Source organism: Paramormyrops kingsleyae, chromosome 16 (genome assembly GCF_048594095.1).
Source record: "Paramormyrops kingsleyae isolate MSU_618 chromosome 16, PKINGS_0.4, whole genome shotgun sequence".
Taxonomy (NCBI): Eukaryota; Metazoa; Chordata; class Actinopteri; order Osteoglossiformes; family Mormyridae; genus Paramormyrops; species Paramormyrops kingsleyae.
In genome coordinates, this window is record NC_132812.1 from 32,349,006 (window position 1) to 32,362,482 (window position 13,477).

The following is a 13,477-nucleotide window of genomic DNA, read 5'->3' on the forward strand; positions in this document are numbered from 1 at the left end:
TGAGAGGTGTTGAAATGACTGAGACGTGTTGAAATGACTGAGAGGTGTTGAAATGACTGAGACGTGTTGAAATGACTGAGAGGTGTTGAAATGACTGGGAGGTGTTGAAATGACTGAGAGGTGTTGAAATGACTGGGAGGTGTTGAAATGACTGAGAGGTGTTGAAATGACTGAGAGGTGTTGAAATGACTGGGAGGTGTTGAAATGACTGGGAGGTGTTGAAATGACTGGGAGGTGTTGAAATGACTGAGAGGTGTTGAAATGACTGGGAGGTGTTGAAATGACTGGGAGGTGTTGAAATGACTGAGAGGTGTTGAAATGACTGAGAGGTGTTGAAATGACTGAGCTCACAGAGTTTTACAGGCATAATATACTTTTACATGAAGATCATTTAAACATAATTTTCTCTGAGTGTCTAAGACTTTTGCACTGCGTCCCCTATTTGAAAATAGAACAAGTGATTGGACCTTCCTGTAATAAAACATTTAAAACGACCAAAGAATTTGCACAAACATGCCTTAACGTAGTCTAGTGTAAATACTGCCAGTCACAGGATGCTAACCAAACACAGACCAATTTCCGAAAGTTTTACTTACATGGATGAATAAACTTGAACTGTAAACATTAGAATAAAAGGAAACTCACACTCACAGACATAATGAGTTTCCTTTGGCATTACAAGTGTTTTGAGGACTTCTGTCCCCAGTCAAACACATTATTCTGAAAGCTCAACTCCTTGGCTGCAATTCACATAAATCTTGTCTGGATTGGTTCAGCAATGGCTCCGTTTGGTCACTTTTTCCCATAGCACCTCCAGTTTACCCAGTCTTGAAAACAACAAATAAAAGTATATGTGTTTAATTGTAGTTTTTCTGCTTAATTCCATTCCGGTCTTTATATTATTTACATACAAAACATTGTACCAAGTTTAAGGTTTTAAAAGTCATTCCGGGAGTCCTGCCCCGCTGAGTGGCCACTATCCCCGCTGAGACTGACCAGAGCCATGAAGATGTTCAGCAGCATAACTTTCAAATAAGGTGCACGGGGCTTGTGATATGTCACTGAACGTTCGTGACTGTGTCCAAATTTAGGGGCTGCATCCTTCTTAGGCTATATTCAAAGAACGAATGCAGAGCAACGAAACAAAGCTGGTCCCATTTCAAGGGCTCTTTTACATGCAGTCTAGCAATGCATCCTTCTTTTGCCCAGTTGCGAAGGATCCACCCATTGGATCCTTTGCAGCCTATCATATATCCCAAAATTCATCACACGGACTTTCAAAAAAGACACAGCCTACAAAGGCGACCTAGACCATGTCCTTCGACGGATGCAGCCCGGACATAGCCATAGTTTGGACATAGCCAGTTTCTTCCTGTTTCAAGGAGCTGCAGGTTATTGGGTGGCCAAGAGGTCCATCAAAAAGGAGGGTCCCTGTGTTACGAGGTGAATGGCTGGAACCCCTTTCCATTCAGCAAAAACCGAATGGAGATACGAATGCTGAGATCAGCATAATTTGTGCGGTGAGTGAGATGTTAGTCATACCAGCAAACCAGAAGTGCACAGTCTACCTAGCGACGATATTGAAATACTAACAAATTTTATTCATATTTTTATTTAAGACTTTAAAAAAACATTCTACAGACATAAAGGTTGGAAACTTGTCTATTACTATAATTAAGTCATTTTCTGCCGGAATTTGTTTTACGTTACCATGTTTCCTATGAAAAATGTTTAAGTCTATAAACTAGCAGGCTTACCGCAGACGGGTTGGTCGGGTAAGAGGATACAAACTTTAAAATGTTAAATATAAGCCTAAATCCATGTATCCCTTGAGCCATAATTTGCTTCAGCTTTTTGTAACATTTTTGCCAGTGGTCTGGGAGTACAGAATGAGACAGACTCTGACGTTCCACGCATGATGTCACCCTGCCTGCTGCCCCGAGTCTCCTGGCTTTCAGATCCTGTGCTGGGTAGCAGCTCAGACATGGGGGCCACACCTCTGCAAGCATCCCTGCTGTTTTAATATCAGCAGTGTGGACGTGCACCACTCCTGCAGCTCTGCGATTCCCTGACAGCTATTCTGCGGCAGTGGCAGATTGCCCTTGCAGTCACCACTCCAGTGGCACAATAGTTCTGCTTCATTGTTCCAAAACAGACAGGAAGGACATAGCTTAAACCAATGTTTATCAACCCAGTCCTTGGGTACCCATAGACGGTCCATGTTTTGGTTCCCTCTCTGCCAGGAGCTGAGAGGGAGCAAAAATGTGGACTGTCTGGGAGGGAGCAAAAAGGCAGTGCCTGAGGACCGGGTTGAGAAACACTGGCTTAAACAGACATAGCAGGAGTTAAATGCATATGACTGTCTGTACTCTAGCATAGTCATTCCTACAAAAACAAATGAAACAACAAGTCACATGGAATATTATAATGTACATAAAAATATTCCGAGACAGCATTTCAGATATATTTTCAATTATTTATTTGTTTAGTTGACATTATTTTCCGGTAAAACTTTAAAGTTACCTCAGCAAAAGCTTGTGATTGTACTTTGTACTGAATTAACGAAGACAATGTGTTTTATACCTATACTGTACATCATAACTGCAGTTCCCATATATTCACATACATAGAGCTATTGTACCCATTAACACGTTTAGTCGGAGCTTTTCTTTCTGTATAGTTAGAAAATTAGAAAATCATGTAAACAGTTACCACTACGCCAGTCACTGGTTCTGGCTACGGAGGGGGGACAGTCTCTGTGGCAGGGAGACGTCCCCAATCAACTACTGCTCCCCCCCCCCCCCACCCCCACCCACCAGGAGAACATCTGTGAACAGTGTCTTCCAGCTGACGACCCTGCAGCTGAGACAAATGTGCACTGGGAGAGCTGGGACAAGATTCCAAGCAGGGAAAAGATCACTGTATCCAACACTGCTAATTCAAACTATGCAAGTCATTCAAGTCGACTAACATGTAGTTTTAGGATACAGTTTTCTGCTCAACTGAAATATCAACAAAATGTCCATGAAATATCAATGAAAGCCCCCACATATCAAACTCATCCTGGAAAATGGCCCATATTTACTGTACCCCTCAGGTAGGAAACCACTTGCTTATCTGCTCTTGATTTTTACCTGCAGAGTGCTGGAATACTGAAATGATCCCCCCCCCCCCCACACACACACACACACCCCATCCTCACCCCCTGTAATGAGCGCTCTATACCGCACTCAGACGGAGCTCAGCACATGGGCACCCCTGCCCGTCCTGCCCGTCCTACCCGTCCTGCCTCACAGTGCCGGCACCCAACACTAACACCTCGCAGTGGCGAACAGCAACAAACGTTTACTCACTTCCTGCCGCCGCACCTCCCGCTCCGTGTCTGACTCTCTTTCTCAGTTCTTCTCAAGTTCAAGTTCCTCAGTTCAAAGGCAGGATTCTCAAAGTCTCTGTCCGTCCAAGTATTTGCCAGGAGAAGCGTCCCACCCTTTCTTCCTGCACCTGCCAGGAAAAAAAACACCTGTATCCAGAGGCACCAGCCATGGAGAGACAAGTAGGAGTGACTCCAACAGAGATGCGGAAGCAGACCCATCTTCCAGGCACTCAATCCTCTCTCCAAGGTGAAAGTCAAACCCCCTCCTTGCCCCCCCCAAGGCAATTCGACTTGGGTGGGGGGGGGGGCAATACCTGTATATACCTTTAACAGGGATTAGTGGTGCAACCTTGAGACCTTTACGTCTATTCAGTCCAAGGCTCCACACTAAAGGTTCTTTAAGGATAAAGGTGGGTCAGGGAAGGGTGGCGTGAGCTGGGTAGAACCAGGCACCCCTTAACTGAAGTTCTGCTGAAATGAAGTGGATAGTGTGTGGCTCAGTGGGAGACGGAGCGAGAGAGAGAAAGAGAGAGAGAGAGGGAGTGAGGGAAACAGCAGCCCTAACCAGTGCTGACAAACCTGCCAACTGGAAAAGCAGCTCAGCCCAGCTGCCTTTTATGCACTGCAGCACAGTGACGGAGCACCAGCTTCTCCCCTTCTCAGGGAATGAATATGTCATTATTCACACAAAAGCACTGGTTATTGTTTATGAATTACCAGCCTTCCAGACAACAAAGGCTATTTTCATAAGAAAACTCCATTTGATTTCAGTTCCACTTTGAATACCAGCTGAAGAAAATGGAGTCTTTTGGTCAAAACCCAAAGGACCTTCTTTTTAATTCATGTCATTGAATGGGCTTTATTTTTCTTTTCAGAGCTGACACGGAAAGCTTTTAGAGTGAAACATTGACGAAAAATTATCACGCCACTATTTTGTGCTATAAAAGGCTTTAAAAATGACATTGAGTCCTTCACAGTCTTTTGATAATATATATTTTTCTTTTTTTGGCAAATTGCAACGTCGAAACATTAATGACAGGTAGTAGATGGGGAGGGGGCATCTCAGGCCACACAATGCATGTCAAATCTAAATGATTACTAGCCACTGAATAGAGATGCTGAAAAATAGATGGGGGTTTGGCAGTGGGGTGGTGAAGGGGGGCAGGGGGAACCTACTGCCGATTCATGAAAGACATCTTGATACATTCAATGGCCCTGCAACCAGCTTGTGAAATTTTGACATCTAAAGCAGAAAGCTGTCACCTTCTCCCCTGAACAAAAACACCAATCTAACAGGAGGACAAGGAGAACGAGGCGCCTTTTGAATCCACACACTCGCAAAATATATATATATATATGTAGTGAAAGTTTTCTTATTGAAACTGCTACCAGTTAGTTAGTAGGGCACCTTTACGTGTGTTAAAAAGTGTTACTGAATTGCATTGTAGACATATGAATGACACATGAACACTTAAGCTGTTGGCTGAGGTTATTAATTCTCTGTGTGGGGTGGTGAGATCACTGTAAAGGTAGAATACTCTCACATAGCAGTTAGAATGAACTTACTCTCACATAGCAGTTAGAATGAACTTACTCTCACATAGCAGTTAGAATGAACTTACTCTCACATAGCAGTTAGAATGAACTTACTCTCACATAGCAGTTAGAATGAACTTACTCTCACATAGCAGTTAGAATGAACTTACTCTCACATAGCAGTTAGAATGAACTTACTCTCACATAGCGGTTAGAATGAACTTACTCTCACATAGCGGTTAGAATGAACTTACTGTCACATAGCAGTTAGAATGAACTTACTCTCACATAGCGGTTAGAATGAACTTACTCTCACATAGCGGTTAGAATGAACTTACTCTCACATAGCGGTTAGAATGAACTTACTCTCACATAGCAGTTAGAATGAACTTACTCTCACATAGCGGTTAGAATGAACTTACTCTCACATAGCAGTTAGAATGAACTTACTCTCACATAGCGGTTAGAATGAACTTACTCTCACATAGCAGTTAGAATGAACTTACTGTCACATAGCGGTTAGAATGAACTTACTCTCACATTGCAGTTAGAATGAACTTACTCTCACATAGCGGTTAGAATGAACTTACTCTCACATTGTGGTTAGAATGAACTTACTCTCACATTGCGGTTAGAATGAACTTACTCTCACATTGCGGTTAGAATTAACTTACTCTCACATAGCGGTTAGAATGAACTTACTCTCACATAGCGGTTAGAATGAACTTACTCTCACATTGCGGTTAGAATGAACTTACTCTCACATTGCGGTTAGAATGAACTTACTCTCACATTGCGGTTAGAATGAACTTACTCTCACATTGCAGTTAGAATTAACTTACTCTCACATAGCGGTTAGAATGAACTTACTCTCACATAGCGGTTAGAATGAACTTACTCTCACATTGCGGTTAGAATGAACTTACTCTCACATTGCAGTTAGAATGAACTTACTCTCACATAGCGGTTAGAATGAACTTACTCTCACATAGCGGTTAGAATGAACTTACTCTCACATTGCGGTTAGAATGAACTTACTCTCACATTGCAGTTAGAATTAACTTACTCTCACATAGCAGTTAGAATTAACTTACTCTCACATTGCAGTTAGAATGAACTCCAGTTCCCTTTCATCTGCTCCCAGAACATCATTTACATAGTTTTAATGCTTTAATGCAGTGGAATATCACATAGTTACACACTATCGTTGAAGGGACAGTGTAATACAGCTCTCTGTATTATACTAAATGTGCAGATAACCTGTTATTGTGTTAATTTAGGAGATTATTATATGTATATTAGTCTTTGTTTTGTTTAATAACTGCTAACCTACTTTGCCAATGTGGCTGAATTTTGGTGATGTGCCACAACCATGGAGATCTTTGGTTATTATATCAAAAAACAAGCAGAGGCAAATTTCATCAATTTAGAGTAAAAAGGTAGATTTTAAGCAGCACACACTGGTCAACGAAAAGAAATGTGTCAATTCTGCGAGGGAGTGAGGAGAGTGCAAATCTGAAAGTTCTGGTGGCTGAGTGTTCTGTGTCCTTCATGTTAAAAGAGGAGGCAAACAAACACAGTGCAAAACAATTATACACATCACAACTGACCGTAGAAGGAATCCCGGTTTGCTAATGTTATATTTTCAGTAAAAACACACATGTATAGTGACCATAGAAACTTCAGAAGCACAAACTCAAAGCACTGACATAAAAGCCACTGAAAAACTGCATTGACACACTTTACCTAAATGACCCCACAAGAGTCATGTGACACCCCTCTGCTTGCAGGAAAATAGGATGGCACTAAATACATAAATGTTTTAGTTTGCAGACGGAACACTAAGGACAGTGACTAATGGCAAGGCCAAGATCGTCATTTCTGGTAATATGTAAGTTGTTCCTACAAATACTTTAATGATAGAGAAAAACAAAATATAATACCGTCTTTCTAACAGAAATTGGTGGAAAGTCTTGTATCTGTCTTGAGTTGGTGACTTAGGACAGTGGTACTGTAAAATACTGTTCATTGCTTGGAATAAAGATACTTTATTCATGGCTACAGATGTCCCATGACTTTTGACTGGATGGTGTATATGTTGAAGATAAATCAAGCAGTCTTATGTTTGGGTCCTGTTTTATATTAATGTAGAAATATTTTACAGGAGACAAAAGGTGACATTCATTATACATCGGAGCGCAGGGCCTGTGTGATAATTGGCAAAGGCTGGCATTTTAGGTTTTTGCCAGCTCCAGCAAAATGACGTCCTTTGTACTGTAAAATAATAATGTGGAGTTTTCATCCACGAAGGAATGAAATTGCCTTGTCACTTTAATAAGACTTACATACACATAACCTTCACCATTTACAGCGGTGGGAAAAGACGAGAACGGCAGTGGTGCCCCTCTCTTCCCGGCCTGTTTTCCACTGGCTTTCCAATTAGTCTGCAGACTTGTTTTTCCCAGACTTTTGGCACCAGTTAGCCTCGGGTAACTGGAAAACAGCAAATCCACAACTTGCACTCGAGCAGAAGTTGGCCAATAGACGTTAGCAGATTTAGGTCCAGTCCTCTTTCTAATCTCCTTTCCCCAGTGGGGGATTTCAAGCTGTGAATATACTCAGGAAACACAATGGCCAGCTTGGCCTTGTTGGTTTATGTTTTTCTACAACGGGACACCATGTAATTACTTGTGTATAAGGAGGAACGGCATCAATACGAAAGGCAGTGGAAGAAAATACTGCAAATGGCTTAACAGGCACTGCAAGTACTTCAAAGGCAGTAAGGCTAAAGAAACAAAAGCTGCATGTGTAGGCCGAAGGGAGTTTCGGGTGGGGGGGGGGGGGGGCTTTCCAACCAGGAGTGTGAAAACTTAACATTGGTCCTTCACAATGTTCTTGGCGAAAGTATGGATGCAACAAATTAACAGACACCAACCCTCCAGATTCGACTCCCAAAGCTCAAAGGTTGTGAATATTTCATTGTGGCGTTTACCTGAAGTCTCTCTGGATTTGGTCCACATCTTTAGGAAGCAAGGATGTGACGTTCCAGGACGAGGCCGTCTGAAGAGTAACACTTATGGTGGTTTCGCTTGCATGAGGACAGTTTCCTTCCCGATCACAGCGTACATGGTAATCAGGACCATACCCAGGCTGCCGAGGGGGCCCAAGGTGACATTATGACATGGTAATCAGGACCATACCCAGGCTGCTGAGGGGGCCCAAGGTGACATTATGGCAAAGGGCCCCAGAATTCCTTGCTACACCCCTGACAGTTATCACGATGAAATTAGTTTTTTTCTTTACTTTTTTTTGCCTCAGTCGAATGATGGGACTTAGGACACCTCAGAAGGACATAACAGCACCAGCTTCCAGATCTTTCTGCAAACTAAGGAAGCTGACAGAAAGCGTTTGAGACCTCGTCAGCGGCACAGCGGCATCACCGTCCGCATCTTAAATAAGCCCAGACTTGCAATAAATGACAAGAAGAAGCTGCACGGACAAAGACAGCAATATTGCCGTCCAAGATGAGCGCTTACCTGTTTGGGTACCTCTGCGATGTGACAAAGCGCCGCTGCAGCTCACATTTTCATTCGCCGTTTGTGGCTGTCGCTTTGTTCTGATGCTAATGTCTGCTGGATGCTTTTCTTCCTGCAAATGTCACTGTTGCCTTTCCACAGACAAAAGAAACCCGTCTCACTATGGAGAGACATTCGCCTAGTGATAAAAATCTTCAAATGAAGCTCGGCCCCCTGGGGCATGACAACATTTATGGATTAAATACATTATTCATTATTAAAATAATAACAGGAAGAAGTGAGAAACTAATGCTGAAGTGTTAAGGGGTGTATTTTATCATAGTGATTTTAGCTTTTTGTTACATGTCACTACAAGGGACTTGAACTTCCAACATTTTGGTGGAAAACACCTTTATAAAAAAAGTAAACACACAAACCGATTAACTTAAACACTTGCAGATTACCCAGGTTTAACAAAGTTATTAGCCTAGAGATACCTTACTAGGGTTCATATTAGCAACATGCTAACACTCCTGACAAGATGACAGCTTGAGAGCCTTCGGAAAATGATTTGCCAGACAAACTGAAGGTAGATAGAAAAATCTTTGATGCAATGTGTCTGAAATTACTGTACTTTTCTAAATAAGAATGGCAACCAAAATAGGGCTTTATTTACCGTTTTAATTCACAGAAACAATACAAGTTAGTTACTGAGAAGAGTTAAAAAATAAATACAGTGGTTGTGGAACAGTCCTCAGGTGACAATCTCACCGGACAATGGAAGCATATATTTCATAGTACATTGAGGCATTCTCACCATATGGTCTCATTTAAATATGTAACACATGATACCAAAACTGAAAAAAATCATCAAAATATTTGATAAGTAGCTTAGCATTCATGTTTTTAATTTCAGTCTTCTTGTGCGAACAGCCCGGCACAGGAAAGGAGCCCGAACATCGCGTATAAAACCTTAAGACTTCCAGAAAGTCGAGCGATTTTTAAAAAAATCCATTTGAAAAGGCACATTATTGACATTATTTACAATATAAAGGTACATATATGTGCCTGTCCCGTATTAAAGTGTACAAAATAAAAGATAACAGGCGCATACCAAAGCCTCTGAAAAAAGAAAAAAGAGGTACAAAACAAATGAGGTAACGCCTTGAAAACGTTTACCTGCGTACTGTTCACCTGAAGTCTGTCCTCGATGTTGTATTGCTGTGTTTCCATCGGGGGGAAAATAAAATGGAAAAAAAAATCATCATGAGTCTTGGCTTTAAGTTCCCATGAGGTTTAGTGTGACCTTGCTGGGTAAAGGCCGTGACAGCCTAGCAGGTACCATACAGCTGGTGTGAACCCCTGATCTCAAAAATAAGACGTTTAGCATCTGCTAAGTGAATGGTGCCCAGTGTTTGCTGCAGCTGCATCTGGAAGAGAGCATTCAGGATGGACACAAGGAGCAGTTATCAGGAGCCTCAGCTTCTGCCCTAGCTTCTGGTCCAGGTTACACCAAGGATTTGGCACCACGGGTCTTTCCCGGTGTTCTGTCAATCCCATCCGGCTCCAGCGACCCAGGCCTCACAACCACAACAAATCAACTCGCTAAGTTCACAGCTTCAGTCAGGCATCTAACCTGGTTGCAAACCAGCTGCTCTCAGATCTACAGCCTGGTGCATTTTTGTGTGATTTGTAGTGTTCTATGTAAATTGGTTCCCATTGTGTTTTTTTAATGGTTAGACAGGTCAGAGAATAATAATCAACTGGAAATTAAGGAGACCTCCTTACAAATTGGTCTCGTCCCAGGAAGGATCATTCATGTTCTTTAATACTTTCCTCACAACCTTTTCCAGGTCTTTCCAGGCTCTTTGTTCCTCCTCCAACGTCCTCTTCATCTTCTTATTATCCTGCATGGAGCAAAAAGACACCACTGAGCCACCGCTGCCCACATACAGCTTAGAGATCACCTGAAAGACACAATCAGTCCCACTTGTGTATGAATATACAACTATGCCTATGCAATGCAGGTCAAAGAACAGCAAGACACACATAGTGTTAATCCATAACGAGGTACCTCAGAGGCTCACATGTCAGAAACCTACCAGTTTCAGTTCTTGGACTTCATCCTTCAATGCGTAAACTGTGTCGACTAAGCTCCTTAAAAGCAATTTAAAATACATTCATCATACATTGAAGGAAAGTATGAAAAGCAGAAAATATTACAATTGAAAGTCACAAAGTTTAAACAAAGAGGCATTGTGTCACAAGGCTGGGCTACCCATTCATAATATAGCAATATCTCTGTCATTCTCAAAGTAATGATTTTATTGTTAATTATGATATATTTGCATGGCAAATGTCAAGATCACTATTAAAGGTTCTCCACCACAGAAGAATCTTGAGGAGCGTTTAAGGGTCCTGCAGAATTAGCTAAGATGGACAATGAGGTGTATCTAAAAGGCCGGAGACTTCTTGTGGATTCAGTGGGGTCTGTGGCTTCAACCAATCAGCTACCACATTCAACCAACCAGCTACCACATTCAACCAATCAGCTACCACATTCAACCAATCAGCTACCACATTCAACAAATCAGCGACCACATTCAACCAATCAGCGACCACATTCAACAAATCAGTGACCACATTCAACAAATCAGCTACCACATTCAACCAATCAGCTACCACATTCAACAAATCAGCTTCCACATTCAACCAATCAGCTACCACATTCAACAAATCAGCTACCACATTCAACCAATCAGCTACCACATTCAACCAATCAGCTGATCAGTTAAAACCATCAGTGGAATATAGCAAGGACTCAGCTATTCATGTCATGAACCAATTTCCTACAAGGTTTTAGCTTTAATTAGTTTCTGATTCAGGGATGAGATGCCTTTTGAGGTTATTTAGTAACCCCACCACCCTAGGATGGAAAGTAACATCGCCACCTGCAGGTAAAGTCAGTGGTTTCTGGACATGTGACCCCAGTCAATAAACAACCATCTCAAGCAAAGTCTGAGTGATGCTGCAAGAAAACTATGACAGACTCCCCACCCACTTCAGTATATCATATGGAACATATGGACTTACTTCTCTTCAATCACGGTTTGACCGTTGCTTTTGGTCTCTTCTACAATAATCTTCTCTTCCTCAGGAAATAGCACATGAGGTCCACACTCCTTCCTAGGTCCTGTTTCAAAAGAAGAGAGCGCTTTTTGTTTTTGGTTTCACCTCGCCGGCCACTGACTGGTTGACTCACCAAGTCGACCGACCACTTTCGCTTTGCTCAGTGCTGCTTGCAGGGGAAGCTTCACGATGTCCAACCCAGAAAACTGGGTCATCGTGACAAGCCAGTGATGGGGAATTTCATGCAAATGCTTTTTAGAAGTACAAATCAAAGCACAACTCTGTACCCGTAAAACTGTTTTTATACCGAGGGAATGACAACTTTTCGATTTAAATTGCACTTTTGACAACAAGAGAAAAAAAATGTTTTTATTGGTACCTTGCGGAACGAACAGATCGAGTGATTTCTCTAGCTTCCAGTTTTATTCACAAAACAGTGAAGATATGAGCTTCTTTACTCTGTGCAAAAGACCATACCTAGAGCACACTGTTCACACGATGCCATCGACCGCGTCATAGACACTGAGTGATCCCGAAGACCAATGAATCCACGTTGTTGGGAAGGAGCCCCCCCATAACAAACAGGCATACATTTGGCCTGGCATGGTCACAACTGGTTATAGTCACACAACAGGGCAAGCAAGTCATACACAGCAATAGGTTGGAGTCCATCGAGACACAGATCCAACACCTGTAGAGCCGAAAATACACCAAAATATACACTTACAATGAATACAGAAGTTACAGTACATGTCAAATGTTGCATTTGGTACCTGATAAAAATAGACCCAAAGCTTTTTCTAACAATCATTAAGTACCACAGGACATATTTATTGAAAATGTATATTACAATGTTTTTTTTTAATGTACTCAGCTCTATATCTCAGACACTTCATTCACACCATACCAACTAGACAACAGGTTCAGAATCAATATGCATCACATACAAATAAGGTAAAGAGGCAGTTTGCTTTTTAAAAAATCAAGGAATGACTCCATCACACAAAAAAAGAATTGCACAATAATTAAGACAGCCTTTTTCTGAAATACCATGTTGGGCAAGACAGGTGTTTGCTGCGGTATAAGCTATATACAGAAAGCTAGGTAAAGGCTGTGTATGAAAACCGCTGATGCCCAAACACGGCTGAATACCACGCCGTGGAGATGGGTACGGTCGTCACTGGGAGGGATCCCACGTCAACGCCCTACAGAGGAGCCAGCTTTCCACATGCAGACCACCTTACAAGGTGCTCCTCTTTGCTTACGAGTCCATTCGACTTCATCTCTAAAATTACCACCACATTTGAAGCTTTGGTTTCAGGATATACTGACCATAATGGCAGAGACTATAGATCTCCACAGTTAATACCTCACTGGCCGCCCCCTGTGAGCTCAGTATAAATGATCAAAACACTTTAATGCCTTCATACCATCCATGTTCATCAAACATTTACTCATGATTCAGACTAATACTGCAAAGTAACATGGAAACATCTTTAGTGGTAGTTTAAAGTAACTTAAGAAATGTAAGCAGTACAATCCTTGTGTATTGGGGGTGAGTGGACAATTTGTCAAATACACTATTATTAGTATGAAACACTAAGATGATGAATATATCCCCTTTTACTGAAGTTTAAATAATAAATTTCTACACAGTACTCAAATAAATACACATAATAACATAAATAATGAAATAATGAATATGAATTAATGATAATAATTAGTTCACCAAAAGGGTCACCTTTTCCGTAATGGGGAAAAATGATAGTAATCATGAGCAATGAATCATTCTCACACATTCTTCACAACTAATATTCATCTAAATCAGTTCATGCGAAACCTTGGAAAGGGGTTCATAGGATACAATGATGTCGCAATATAAAGCCTGACTGGGGCTTCTCTCTGCGTGCACCTCACAGCTGCA

The 13,477-nt window shown here is 41.7% G+C and overlaps 2 protein-coding genes and 1 long non-coding RNA gene across 7 annotated transcripts in view; 1 reads left to right on the forward strand and 2 right to left on the reverse strand.

Annotated features, from left to right (window-relative positions):
- The window catches only part of LOC140578605 (uncharacterized), an 89,018-nt gene extending 80,454 nt beyond the window's left edge, over positions 1 to 8,564 (reverse strand). Inside the window, exons 1-2 of the long non-coding RNA XR_011982855.1 lie at positions 8,446 to 8,564; positions 3,354 to 3,501 (exon numbers count right to left, since the gene is read on the reverse strand). This is a non-coding gene — a long non-coding RNA (uncharacterized lncRNA). The remainder of the gene's footprint in view (positions 1 to 3,353; positions 3,502 to 8,445) is intronic.
- LOC111843672 (alpha-1,3-mannosyl-glycoprotein 4-beta-N-acetylglucosaminyltransferase A-like) overlaps positions 1 to 13,477 on the forward strand; it is a 123,058-nt gene that overhangs the window by 33,705 nt on the left and 75,876 nt on the right. The window lies entirely within an intron of this gene.
- arhgef7a (Rho guanine nucleotide exchange factor (GEF) 7a) overlaps positions 9,071 to 13,477 on the reverse strand; it is a 33,561-nt gene continuing 29,154 nt past the window's right edge. For 2 of the 4 annotated variants that reach the window (XM_023811452.2, XM_023811451.2), the window contains 3 exons: positions 11,518 to 11,617; positions 10,527 to 10,581; positions 9,071 to 10,331 (listed from right to left, as the gene is read on the reverse strand). In XM_023811452.2, the coding sequence (XP_023667220.1) occupies positions 10,209 to 10,331; positions 10,527 to 10,581; positions 11,518 to 11,617 (278 nt within the window). In that variant the 3' untranslated portion in view covers positions 9,071 to 10,208. Of the gene's footprint in view, positions 10,392 to 10,526; positions 10,582 to 11,517; positions 11,618 to 13,477 lie in introns of all 4 variants that reach the window. The other 2 variants (XM_072700409.1, XM_072700408.1) reach the window with 1 other exon arrangement.